The following is a 13,565-nucleotide window of genomic DNA, read 5'->3' on the forward strand; positions in this document are numbered from 1 at the left end:
AAGTATGAGCGGATTACAAGCAGAGGTGAGAAAGTTTGTTGTTTTTTTATTTCACAGATTTTTACTAAAATGCTTTGTAGTAATATCGTGACATGCTTCTCATCTAAGAAATTGTTTCCACAGGCAGCATCAAGCTGGCAACTGTGGGCTAAAAATAGAAAACTTCCTAGTTGTTCCACTAAGCGCTTCACAAAAGCCAACAGAAGTGACTTCATGCCCTAATTTGTGACTGGCTTTTAAAAAAAAAAAAAAAAAAAAAAAGGTTGTGTTTCTCATTAGTGCCGTTGAAAGAACTTCAGAAAAAAAGAACCAAAGCCCTTGATGGTGAAAACAGACCGGTGTAAAAAAACAACAACAGCGCGTCGCACTGCATTGGTGAGACAATAGGACAAAACTGTAAAACAGCACGTACCATGTATATGCTTCGTCATGCTAAATCATGACGAATTCATTTCTGGAGACAAGTTACTAATTAACTCTGAGAGTGTGAAAAGTCATAAACACACAATGCTTGAATTTAACTTGCAACTGTAAAGAGTCCAAATCACTGCCGACCCCGCTGCTTATTCAGAGGTCTGTTTTGTGTGATGCTTTTTTAAAAAGGCCTAAAAAGCATTAATAGAACATTAGGAGTAAATGGATTTGAACTGCCCTTGCCCTTGGCAATAGTGGCCCTGTTCCAAATGAACACTACTCTCTCTTTCACTCACGCTCTCTCTTGTCTCTCGCAGATTAGATTTTCCAATTTAACCTCTGACACAACACGGTAATACACAGAAAGTTAATTTGGACAAACAATAGCTCTACAATAGCTACATCAAGTGACATAGAAGAGGAGGCAGCAGAAGTTCAAAAAAAAAAAAAAAAAAAAAAAAGAAATCAAAAAGCCAGGACCTTTTTATTCTGGGGATTGATGCTGAGTAATTCAATTAAAACGCAGAGATAGAAAGGGGGTGACAGCGTTAAGGAGCAATGGGAGAGGGGAGGATAGAGAGAGGACGAGGAGAAAGGGAAGGATAAAGTAGAGTAGGAGCTGAAAAACCAGGATGAATCAACCTAACCGCAGCAGCCAAGTCTTTTCATGCCTCCCCTGTCCGTTCCTCAGCCTCGACTCCCTAAGACAGCTTAAACGTGTCTGCTGCTCTTGTAGGGTTTCTGAAGCGGGGAAAATGGATGGAGCCACTGCACACATGTTTGTGACTGGGCTGATCCTGCTGTGCTGCTTCCAGATATCGCGCTGCTTTCCTTCCGGAGCCGCAGAGACCGACTCCGAGGGCGGGAGGCAGGAGTATGTAAAGAGTAAATAATACATGAGGTAAATTTGCTGACTACCTGCTGTCCGGGACTGAAGCCACAACATGTTTCACATATCATTTCCTGCTTCCCGGTGATAGGCAACGCTATCTGACTTGCTGAGTTAGAGACAGTCATCTCGTACCCCTCGTGTTACGTTACGCCTCTGGTCCTCTATTAATATGTATGCAGGTTTCTTGCATTTATCCCATTCCCTTGCGGAGAATGACAATATGAGCTTTAAGAGATTAAAATCCCCATGCCTTTGGCAAAGTACGCAATTAAAGAGGCTAGATTTAATAAGCAAACACTTGCTAGGGGTTAAATCTTTTCATTCACCTTTCACCTCGTCTTGGAACTCTTCTCCTCCGGAGTCTTTTAGGATGTCGGTAGCATGTAAATTAACCTCACCCAGCTCCTCTATCTCCATTTTCCTGTTTTGCACACACACACACACACACACACCCATTCTTTTCCCCCCACCAGGAGAAGAAACTTTGACGGCTTGCTGTCATGCATAATAAGAAACGCTGACATTTGAGAGTGCAGTGAGGACGCGCCGACAAATGCACATAATGGTCTCTGCCACTGCGCCCCGCGAGTGAGCAGGTAAGTGGCTTTCGCCGAGGAGCTCAAGCTCAAGACTAAATGTCCAGGAAGTCCTTGGGGCAGCATTGATATTTCAGTATGATAATAGACGTGAACTGGGGTGGGGTGCCGGGCGCCAGAAAAAGCGTTATCTCCCACAAGCCAGTCAAATTAACCTTCTACATTATGCCACAGTGCTCGGGTCACATCTCTGCAGGTATTCAGCGACGCTCCCGTGTGCCACCGCTCTCTGATGGGTTCTGACACAGTTATGAAAGCGGAGCAGAAGGCAAAACAGGGGCTGCAGGGGTGGTTTGAAAGAGCAGGTGCGGCCGCCCTCGATGGTAAATAGCTGGGACCACTGCCGTGCATTATGGATTTTCGCTGTTACGTCTCTCAGTGCACAGCCCGTAGCTCCGCGTGGTCAGGTTTTATTTTCAGTGGCAGAACATTGCCCTTACTTTGGCATCAGTAATAGAAACACAGCGACTGTTTTCAAGGTTGACTTGTCATGAAAATTCAGTTTGAGTAGATTTTGTTTTGTTTTTTTTTGTCGAGAGAAAGGTGACTGTGTGCGTGAAATGCACGTTTGTTTTTTAGAGGACGACCTGAAGAACGTTTGACAAACAACTTATACACGGCAGGTTGACTGAAACGATAAGAGGAGAACAAATAAATAGATTTGTCTGATGAGTGGATTTAAAAAGTGAACAGAAAACACGAAATATCTACACACTGCAATGCAGCAGCCATGTGAAATAATGTCTCATTCATTTGAAACCCAGTATAATCTATTACTCCTTGTGATGCATCATATGCCACCCTCTAAGTCCTGAACCGAACAAGGGCTTTTTGACAGCTTGGAAGTTCAACAAGAGGTCTAAAACAGCTAGAGGGCACTCAGAATCCAGCAATCCTCTTTATTTCACACATGAAAATGCCTAAATCATAGTAGCTTTGAGAATGAATACAACCTCTGACTTAGCACAGAAGCGCTGAGTCCAAAAAAAAAAAAAAAAAAAATGTCATCGACATAAGACCGAAATTGTCATGACTCAGTAATCACACTTCGCTTCAAGTAGAATTATATCAGCGGAAACCCAAACACAACTGGTGGGATCTGTGATCTCTGAATGGGGCTTTATGATAAATATGTGGGTTGACATAATTGGCTATCATGTTTGCCTTCATGACATAATCTCCTTCTAATCCCTCTTTATCTCGCTGTAGACGGCTGTGTCTCCGCCACAGTCATGCGCATGCAGCTGCACTCATTACAGCTGTGCCCAGAAAATTAGAAATGGATTTATTTTTAAGATTTTCACCCTGTTGGGGCTTTTTGGACATAAACCGTTACGTATAAAATACAGCTAGCTGTATATCCCTGCTCTGAATCTTAATTCCGCGAAGGTTCTGGTATTCAGCGTTTGTTTAATGAGCAGTTTTTTTTAGCTGTGTTTTCATTTTGAAGACTGCAGGTCTGTAGTACTACTGAATTATACTGTATTGTACCTGTACATGTTTCTAATACTTATGCAATCAGGTATATTTTTTTAAGTGGGCCCAGCTAAATAACAGAAGCACCTTTGTGTTTAAGTCAACACAGTTCAACAGCTCTACATACTGCATCCTTGAAAATGATCATATAGATGAGTTGCCACGTCTCTTATACAGTCTGAACGTAAACTGAACAGGTGGGATTTAGCGCACAGCTGTTGCATAATACATTTTATTTTAATATAAAAATGACAACTCAACTCATTTGTTTGTTTTAAGCTATAACGGGTATGCTGTGCGCCTACAGCCAGAGCAGTTTGATCATTTGGAAAAATACAAGAAAAAATTATGTCTAAAAAAATATATATATATATACATAATGAATATAATTGAAAAAATATCTAGATATATTTACAATAATAGTCCAAACATAACCTTCCTAAACAACTACGGAGTATTTCTTCTATACTTTCTATGTCTGAAATGTAAAGTAAATGTGACATCTGGGGACTTCACATAGAAATCTCTTTGAAAGAACATAATGAGCAAATGCGATGGCAGTGGCACATAATGAAAAGCAGAGTAATAGGCGCCTGGTGCGCCGCCGTTCCTTGCAAAGATGTCAGATCCCCGTTTTATTGCTCCAGACCAATTTTCACTTCATCTGATAATGGCTGCCGGGAGCTCGTTATGAAATGACAGCAGCCGGGGTTCACGTCTCCCGGGAAAGTTTTTTTTCCAAAAATGGCCCTCGCTGCGTGGTTAGATTCGGCTTGGGATTCCGTACTCACCTCGGGGTTGGTCCACTTAGTCCTTATCTTCTCGCCCATCTGCTGCGTACAGCTCAGCAGGTCGTAACCTTGCCTGTTCTGTAGGTAGAGCAGACGGACAAGGTGTAAACACAACAGAGTACGCCATGACATAAAACATCTATACAAATATTCTTTCTACTTGACTCAAACTGAAACCCTAACGGTTGGCATTTGGCATTAAGCAACCACTTAGTTACACAAGCACTAAAGCGTTTCTACTTAATGTATAACTCCATACAAAATCCAGTCTGGGCACAATGACAAAAGCATTCACCCATCACAAATAACATTATGACCGTCTTCTTAAGACTGTGTAGTTCTGACTGATCAGAAAATAGACATGGGTCTTCTGGGGCTGTCCTGTGGTGTCTGGAAACAGGATGTTGTGAGTGGGGGGCTTTGGTCCTATGAGAGGAGGGAACTCTGTGGATCATCCAAGAGATACTTGATCAGCTTGGGATCTAGTGAAATTGTAAGAATTTGGAATTTGTTCTTAAAACGCTGTTGCTGCATCCCGCTGGGGATGACTGATGCCATCAAGGAGTGTCATTGCTATGAGGTGAGCAGTGCCTGGTCTGGTCTAGGTGGGTGGTTGGAACACGAATGCCAGGTCCAAAAAGCAGAACAGTGAACTGTCACAAGATGGTCAATGTTATTCACTTCGCAGTGGTCATTGTGTTATGCCTCGTCGGCGCACAAGATTTAAGATTTTTCCATCTGTCAATCAGTGGATACAATTTTACATACAATATTGGACATGCAACATGTTCATTAACATATGATGGAAATTACATCACTAGCCTGGCAGATGAGGGGGTTTGACATTCGTGCACTAACACAGGAAATAGGATAAAAGCTACGGGGGGCTTAGGGTAAATAATGTGGCCTTGGGCTGCGTGTGTGACCTTCTTTGTCGCTTGTCAATCCATGTGTGTCTGTGATGTAAGTGAAAGCCAGCGAAGTGCCCTGCTCTACTTTTGGTTTTCAATGTACAGCCACGGGGCAAAGGACAACGCTGATGTTCTTCATGCAGATAGGGCCATAAATGTTGGGACATTGACCCATTTCATTGTTATTTTAGCTGTTTATCACAACATACTCACGTTACAGTTGCATAACGAATATGGGTTCTTAAATAATTTGTTTCAATTAGGAAGCGAATACCCTCAATTGGCTGAGTGCATCTCTGATTTCATTTTGCTAAATTAATAGCATGTCTCCATTAGAATTGAACTGGTGAAATAATTGAGCTTTAAAGGTGCAGTTCAATGCATGGGTTGTTGGGAGTATGAGTGGAAGTTTTTTCAGGTGGAAGTTCAGGCTGCACTTACAACTTCGATCAAAGTTCTTAATTTAGTGGCCCTGAGGCCACGGATGTCGGAGTACAAGGTGAAATCAAATTCATTCAAAGAGAATAAATATTTGGTTTGGAAAAATATAACTGCAGAACTGTGGGCGACTAAAAATGGGCTCAGTGCTTAAAAGAAGAATATTAATGCTGCGGCTAAAATACAATTAGGCACGCTGTGTGCAAACCTCTCAACAAATTAATCAGTTTATTTTACGATTCAGTTTATTTCAGTGTCCACAACCCAAAATGTTGCCTTTTTAAGAGAAGCTAAGCCACGGTTTCTGATCACCTCTGCTTAACATCTAACTCACAATTTAGCCATAATCATCACAAACACTATGCATAACTGAACCCATAATATTGATGGAGCTATTCTCCAACATTGGGCACATTAACGAAGCTTATTGGACCAAATCCAATTCTGTGCCGAACAACTGTTAACTCAGCGGACCTACTAAATATGCTCTAAAGAGAGAAGGGGCGAAAAAAAAAAAAAGCCATCAGGGAAAATTGAGAAAGGTTGAAGCCATAACTGGCATAAGGCCAAACGGACATCGAGGTACATTCGTAATGTTTCATTTCCATTTCACAGTTTTTAAGACAAATTATTTATGTGGCTGTATAATTGAATTCTTTTATTAATGAAGTCGTGTGGGTGATCTGGAAACATTGTTATGTTTAAAATATTACACACACCGCTTATGGAACCCCTTTGAGTTGTCTTAAAAGATTACAGGGCCTACAGCTATTGGCATCCTACTTAATACTGAATTAGAAATGCAAACTAGGTGGTGACGTCCTGAATGCATGATGGTACAGAGCTGCAGATGTTGTTGTGGATATTTGGCACAATGTAGAACCTATCCACCTTATTCCTAGCCTCCGTGAGACCTTGCATGAATTATGGGCGCGACTTCCGGTATGAACAGGAACCGGCATTTGTTTACATGTCAACTGGTTGTGATGAATCCACTTTGTAGGTGCGAAACCGCTACGGGAAACGAAATCCGTTAGCAATCAATGGCTCTATGCTACTTCCGGTGTCTCACTGGAAGTTGCACCCATAACCGCTTCTACATTAGCACCCACAGGAATAAGGTGGATGGAACCACGTACAGATGCGCATAATGGCCTAGTGTGAAACTCACCTTCTGCCACACGTAGGCCTCGTACAGAGTGATGATCTCGTGTCCCCTGTGCTCACCCTGCACAGCGCACACCACACAGATGATCTTTTCATCAGGCTTACAGTAGAGGGAACCTTCCTGACCGTGCTCCTTGCAACGAAGTCTCTCAACCGTCACGGTTTCCCTCTTGTCCCCGCCCTCTCCAGCGGCCTCCGCGCCCGCTTCCGCGCCCTCGGCCCCTTCGCCCGGCTCAGCCTGCTGCGGCGGACACTTCTGGGCGCCCCCTTTTCCCTCGGCATCACCGCTCACGCCGCCGTCGGCTGCGGCAACGCCGAGCGGCGCCCCCGTCCCGTCCGCCGCCTCGGCTCCGGCCACATCCCCGTTCGCCTGCGTCTCTTCGTGGCTGTAAGGCGCCAGCGCGTGGCGCGTGCTGCCGGCGTGCTTGTCCGCGTGGAGAGGGCAGAAGGCGAAGCCGCAGGTGTGGCACACTTCCGTCGCCGGCTGGGCCTCGTCGGGCTCGCACGCATCACACGAGCCGTCCATCTGAGGCAGCTCCTCTTGACTCAGCATCACGGCTCGTTGCTCCTCGGGTTCCCCGTTGCGGTCCATGGCGGCGGACATAAATTCTGGGGGATCGCAGATAAGCCTTATAGAACGACACACAGAGAAGGAGAGGGCAGGTTATAAATAACTGTGACCTTCTGTGAACGCTTCTCACATTTACGGAAGGGAAAGTCCAGGATTCCGTGGACTAATCCCCTCCGATATAATATTCCCACCACAGTCGATGAGAGGTGCCAAAGTCCACAGGAGGGAAAAAAAAAACTAACACACCCGGTGCCATGTTAGACAGCCCACGCATTAAAAAAAAGCACCATTCTGTGAGTGCGGTAAACAGGAAGATGTCATCTAAAGTCACTGAACTGCCTCACGTTGTGTATCGACTCACAAACAGAAACTCCTGTGCTGAGTGCACGGGCCCGTACACCTCCGTCACCTGGCCCTGACCTTTTTTAGATTTAGTTTGAAATCGTCACTTTCCTTTCAGCCCTCCCCGCGGGACTGAAGCTGGAAGAAGACGAAAGAGTGAAGAGAAAACACACAGCGTGCATACTTCGGTGCACAGGCACACACTCCATTTGCTGTGTGTGTACTTTCCCACTGCTGACACAACCAACCCATATAAGAGGTGCTGTAAAGCAGGGAAAATTCTCCCTCCCTCTCCATATCTTTCTCTCTCTTTGTGTTATTTCTCTGTCTGTGACTCACACATCCACACAACAATCTTATCCCTCATCCTGCAGGCCAGTGTGCAGCTGTCTGCAGTGTGTACTTACTCACTCTCTCCGTGTCTTCCTCTCCCTCCTCTGTGTCTCTGTCTGGGGTCTGTTTTGAAATAATAATGTGGAGTCAGTGGAAATGTTTAGCTTCGGCGGCTAACTTCCGTAGCACAACCGCCGTCCCTTGAATCCCACGGCCGAACACACGAACGTTCACTATACAGCAAAACAGCGACAGCCTTTTACTTCCTTATTTTCATCAGCTGCTCGGTCTGCTTTTTTTTTTCTACTTCCTGCTTCTCCTCGCCTTTGTGTGTATGAGAGCGGCAGAGAGACACGCAGAGGCCGGGGAGAGAAAACCCGTCTGACAGGCAGCAACACCACAGAAACTCCAGCCCGAGGCAGGTATGGAAAAAAAAAAAAAAAAAAAAAAAAGAGAGAGACGACGTTCTCGCCTTTGGAAATTAAAATAATTAAGTAACAGCGTGTCATTATCTCATTGTCTGACTATTTGTTCAGGGTTTTAGCTAACACAAGTTAGCGAAACTTTGTTCAACGCGTGATGTTAATGGTTGCTAGGTAGGTTACTTGCTCAAAATGCAAGTAACGACAAAAGTTTGTCTGCACTGCACTGCAAATATTTCACACCAGAAGAAGCATGTATTGTATTGTTATTATAATTTGACTTAACCATAATGCCATATTAGGAGAAATGTGTAATTTTCGACTTATTTATTTGTTTAACTTGGATGTGCTGTTGGCTTTGATATTTGGCGTGTCTATTTTAATTTTTTTTTTTTTAAATAATTTAGATAATTCAACAACAAATCGTATATTTGCCTATTTTTACACAGTTTAACCTAAATGAGGCCAATTGAGTAGTAGTTAATTTATATTTATTTTATGCACAATATAGTATTTATATAAGTATTTTACTAAGCTTAAGTCCTAACCACAAATGTCAAATATTAGACTTCAACAGACTTTTATGATCCACGATGGAAATGAATTGGTCATAGTAACTTAATTGTTACAAAAAGTTAAGCTGTTAATAAATTTCAAATTTTAGCCCTTTATATACCAGTGTTTGTGGCACAAAAACACTTGGGAGGATTTTTACAGTCTTGAATGTGTCTATGATAAGATTATTTTTTTATTTCATAGTTTGATTTTATGCATTTACTTTGTTACCATTAAGGGACAAAAGTGTCCTCTTCCAAACCACCATAACAATATATATATAAAAAAATAGTATGTTGGTATTTGTCTACTTTTTTCATTTAACAATAGACTATTTGTCATAATATACATTATAAATTCCCGAGGCATAACATTGTATTAATGCTTTGAATGACTCACATGGACATGAAGCATGTAGACTTTTTTTTTTTAAATAAACACTTTATTTATTTAGTAGCAGCAGACTTGAAACATCGACTTGAATGAGACATACTGTATGAGTCAGGTTAACTTGGAAGCTGACTTAACTGGGATTCATGAAAACTTTGTGCAACCAGATTTGACCAGACACTGTTAAATCTAAGCTTATTCATTTGCTAAGCGTGTTCATTTTCCATCCAGTTTCACACGACTGTAGTTATTTATGTCCAATTCTATCAGCAGGCTTGGCCTTTTGTATTGTTGGCCACTTCGTGCAATCAAATTATTTATATTTATGTTCCTTTTCTGGCATTAATGTAACTTTTAACTGAGACAGGGAGTGGAATATATGTCAGCCAAACATACTCTATGTAAAACACAAAATAAATTAGCATTGTTAATAAAAACTAGAGATAATTTTTTTTGTGGTGTGCAGTTTTTGCTTGAGACTCAAATGTTTGGTGTCAAATTATCTGTCTGTGATTTAAGTGAAATGCAACAGTAAAGCTTCAGAGTCCATTTAGTTTTTATGAGGCAAGATTTTGCTAATGATGCTTATGTATGAGTGCCTGCGCTGTTTTTTTGTTACTATCAGTAATCGTAAGCTTCTAGGAAACTAATAGTTTCCTAGAAGAATTCACCAAAATGAGTGAATCGCTAAACGCTATCCTGTTTTCCCAGCGTGCATTTAAATGGCAGTGAAGTAATTGTACGTCAACGTCCATGCATAAGTTTGGAAGACATTACCCTGCAGTGAGTGACAGCTATAGGCCGTTATGGACAAAGAGGTTCGGCTGGAAGAGTAAACAAACTATGAATTCCAACACAGGCGTTAATGGGGAGGTTCTAATTATGATGTCTGCTTTCCCCTTCTGTTCATGTCTTTGCCCTCAATAAAGCAGCACTGGTAGACAATGGAGCAGGATTATAGGTCTGGAGAGAGGCACAGAACGATGAGGAAAAAACAAGCTGTTCTCTGTAGAGGGATCTATGAAGGCTACTGAGCTCGGCTCCGCATAGGCTGTATTTGGCAAATAACTGTTGAATGTTAGTTGGATTTGAATGGCACGCTATAAATAACCATGAGCACGTTCCAAGAAAGCCTCCGGCATCATCTCGATAAGGATGATGTTGTTTTTTGCCAAAGTTCTGTGCTCTTTCAAAGGGGATTGCTCAAGTAGAAAGACTGACACCGAAAAGAAGATTAAACATAATACTATAAACAGAAAGGATGACTCAATGAACATATATTTAACTGGGGAAAAAAAAAATAAAATTTCGTTGCCACGAGACTGGCTTAAACCGAGCTGATGTAATGACGGGAACTGAAACAGCGTTTCCAGAGGGTGTTTAATCATAACAGATGTGTGATTCTGGTTAAAATCGACGCTGGCTTGTTATCCTGATTACAGATAGCTTGGCCACACACATCACAGCCTAACCACACCACGCCCTATATTGGCTTTTAACCGCTGATCCGCACCACATGGTCAGTTTGAACTCAAAAGGCCCTCTGATTTATCGCGTAAATCTGTCACAGCGTGACATTTTGCCGCGCAGTAAAAGACAGCATCATCTTGCATCCAGCTTAAAACCGAAAACAATTAAAAGGCTCATTGATTTGCAATTCAGTTGAAAAAGCACTCGATAAATAAAATATGCGGCTACCGGAACGTTGATCGTCTTATTTTCTCGACGCAGGAACTGTGGTGAACAGAATTGTGACACCAAACAAGCACTTTATTTGTTGTTGTTTTTTTTTACGTAATTGCGTTTCTGCAACCCCTGAAAAAGCCTGCGCACGGATGCTGGCACCGCAAAGAACATCAGCCTCTCAGAAATGCCAGCCAAGAGTGAACGGCGGGAGTTTTGGCAGACAAACAGAGCAGACGGAAAACACTTACCTAATGCCTCGGTTTTAACATTGTTTTACTGGCACAAGGTCAGCCGACGGTCTCACGATGAAACGTCTTTCAGTGCAACAGCAGCTGAAAGAAGTGCTCACTTCAGTCGAGGGCTCCTTGAAGCGAGGTAGCATCTCCCCTTACCTCCTCCTTCTCGCTGTTTTCCCCCTTTCATCTATTGATATGCCATTCTGCCTCTCCTCTCTTTCCCTCTGGGTCGTTCTCTGCGTGCTCTTGACTTTTAGACTACCCTCAACCTGTCATAGCTGGGGAACATAAACCAGATTAAGTATGCTATTTTGTGATTTTGTTTGTACATTCCTGAAAGCTGTCTCGCGAAGCACACACAAGGAAACCTTGTCTTGAATGGGGCTGAATTTAAGAGAGATGTGTTGGGTTTTTTCATTTATCCACTTAAATTATTTATGCTGCTTTATGAGATAGGCCCCTTGTGTTGGACTTGCTCAGTGATTTATTTTTTTAAAAAAATATTTGGCTAGTGTTTGCAGGGCAAGTCGGGACAACGGCCGCGGTCTAAACCGATCTGAAGCAGCGAGGAGTGAGATACAGGTAGGGGGAAGAAGAACAAGGCACAGTTTGTGAAAATGAGATCACACATGAAAAATGGAGATAAGAAAGACGCATTTTCTAAAAAGTGTTGTCATCCAATCGAGATCATCCAGTATTCTCCCATGAATACAAATATGTCCACAAAGCATTGTGCTCCAATCTGAAAAGGAAAAACTACAACCGATTTATTTTCCATACGTCTTTATTGCTAAGAATATATTCTGGGAGTTTTATACGAATGGCCAATAACTAAAGCCGCAATAACAATCAAAAACACTACCACGGCATCAGTCTTTAGGCTGACAGGTTAATGTAAGTAAACTGGATTTATACGGTTTTTACTAAAACTAAAATGGCAAAGAATAAACGAGATGCGGTAAATAAAATCACTGCCCGTTTTATTGATGCTGTTATAATGCCTGGGCTCTGGCAACAGCCGGAGGAATTATGTTTTCACGTTGTCTTAACAACGCAGCATCTACAATTTGACCTTTTTATGGAAAAGGTCATCTTTGCAGTGACATCACGCTGTTCTGCAAAAACACTTATTAAATCTCTCCGAAGCCGTCATAACATACGGCGGCGGAAAAAAGTTTTTGGCACCCCATGCATTTGTGAAATATTGCATTAAGATTCACTCTTAGGTCTTCAAGTGCAATTTTTTTTTATTACAGTCACAGACAAAATACTAAACAAATCCTTAAACGGCCATTAAAAACTTAAAATTTATTGGTTCCATAAAAATAACATAAGGAATTTTAAGTATTGGGTCATTTTGGATTCTAATGCAGGAAACATGGCTGAAGATACAGATTCTCAGCCAGGAAGTGTGCAGCTGCCACCAGATCGCCAGGAAGTGCAGGTGCAGTTCTTCAGCAGTCGGATACACTCTGCACAAATACGGACGAAGGGTTTTTTTCAGCAAGAAATGACCGCATCCGGATCCAAATGTGCAGGGAAAACCACTGAATGACATCACAGGAGCTCCAACAGCAGTGGTCAAACCAAACTGGTGTCCAGTGTTCAACACTCACTGTACGTGGTTTAAGGTCCTACAAGGCTGTCAAGAAGCCCCTGATCAGTGACAGACAGAGGTTAGCCCGGCATCGTTGGGCCCAAGCACACAAGAACTGGACAGTCATGAACTGGGAGAAGATTCTGCCAGATTCGGTCAGATGAGTCCAGTTTATCTTCCTCCTGCTAAGGTTACGCAGAAGGCCAGGTGAAGCATTATCTCCAGCATGTACAGCACCCACTGTCAAAAATGGTGCAAACAGAACTCTGCCAAATATTGTGCCATTCCCCAAACCCACACGCTCCCTTCTGCACGTGCACCGTTCCGTCAAGGTCGAGACTGGATGTTTCAACAAGATAATGCCCCTTGCCTCACATCCAGGGCCAGTAGAACTTGGCTGCAGGAGTGCAGTATCCAGGTCTTAGAGTGTCCAGCTCAGTACCCGGACATGAGCCCCATTGAAAATCTGTGGTGGATTATTAAAAGGTCTGTTTCAAAGAGCAAACCAAAGAACAGCGTGAAAGGCTCACGGGGAACATGCCAGCCAGGATTAGAGCTCTGCTGCGTGCAAATGGCAGGAGTACTAAATATTAATTTGATGATGTGGTGGTTTATTTATTTTTTTGTTCCGTTTTGAAGCACATTTGCTGTTATTTGTTGACTTTGATGCCGACGATGTTAAGAACTGACATATTGAATCTGTCAAGAATTTCGTTGTTTTTTTTTTATTCTATTTTATAACAGAATA

The 13,565-nt window shown here is 42.4% G+C and overlaps 1 protein-coding gene across 4 annotated transcripts in view; it reads right to left on the minus strand.

Moving 5' to 3' along the window:
* The window catches only part of trim44 (tripartite motif containing 44), a 44,369-nt gene extending 35,713 nt beyond the window's left edge, over positions 1-8,656 (minus strand). The window contains exons 1-3 of one of the 4 annotated variants that reach the window (XM_047597070.1): positions 8,010-8,656; positions 6,690-7,294; positions 4,170-4,247 (exon numbers count right to left, since the gene is read on the minus strand). In XM_047597070.1, the coding sequence (XP_047453026.1) occupies positions 4,170-4,247; positions 6,690-7,289 (678 nt within the window). In that variant the 5' untranslated portion in view covers positions 7,290-7,294; positions 8,010-8,656. Of the gene's footprint in view, positions 1-4,169; positions 4,248-6,689; positions 7,315-8,005 lie in introns of all 4 variants that reach the window. The other 3 variants (XM_047597069.1, XM_047597068.1, XM_047597067.1) reach the window with 3 other exon arrangements.
* Between the last annotated feature and the right edge of the window lie 4,909 nt (positions 8,657-13,565).

This window comes from Mugil cephalus, chromosome 10, assembly GCF_022458985.1.
Source record: "Mugil cephalus isolate CIBA_MC_2020 chromosome 10, CIBA_Mcephalus_1.1, whole genome shotgun sequence".
Lineage (NCBI taxonomy): Eukaryota > Metazoa > Chordata > Actinopteri > Mugiliformes > Mugilidae > Mugil > Mugil cephalus.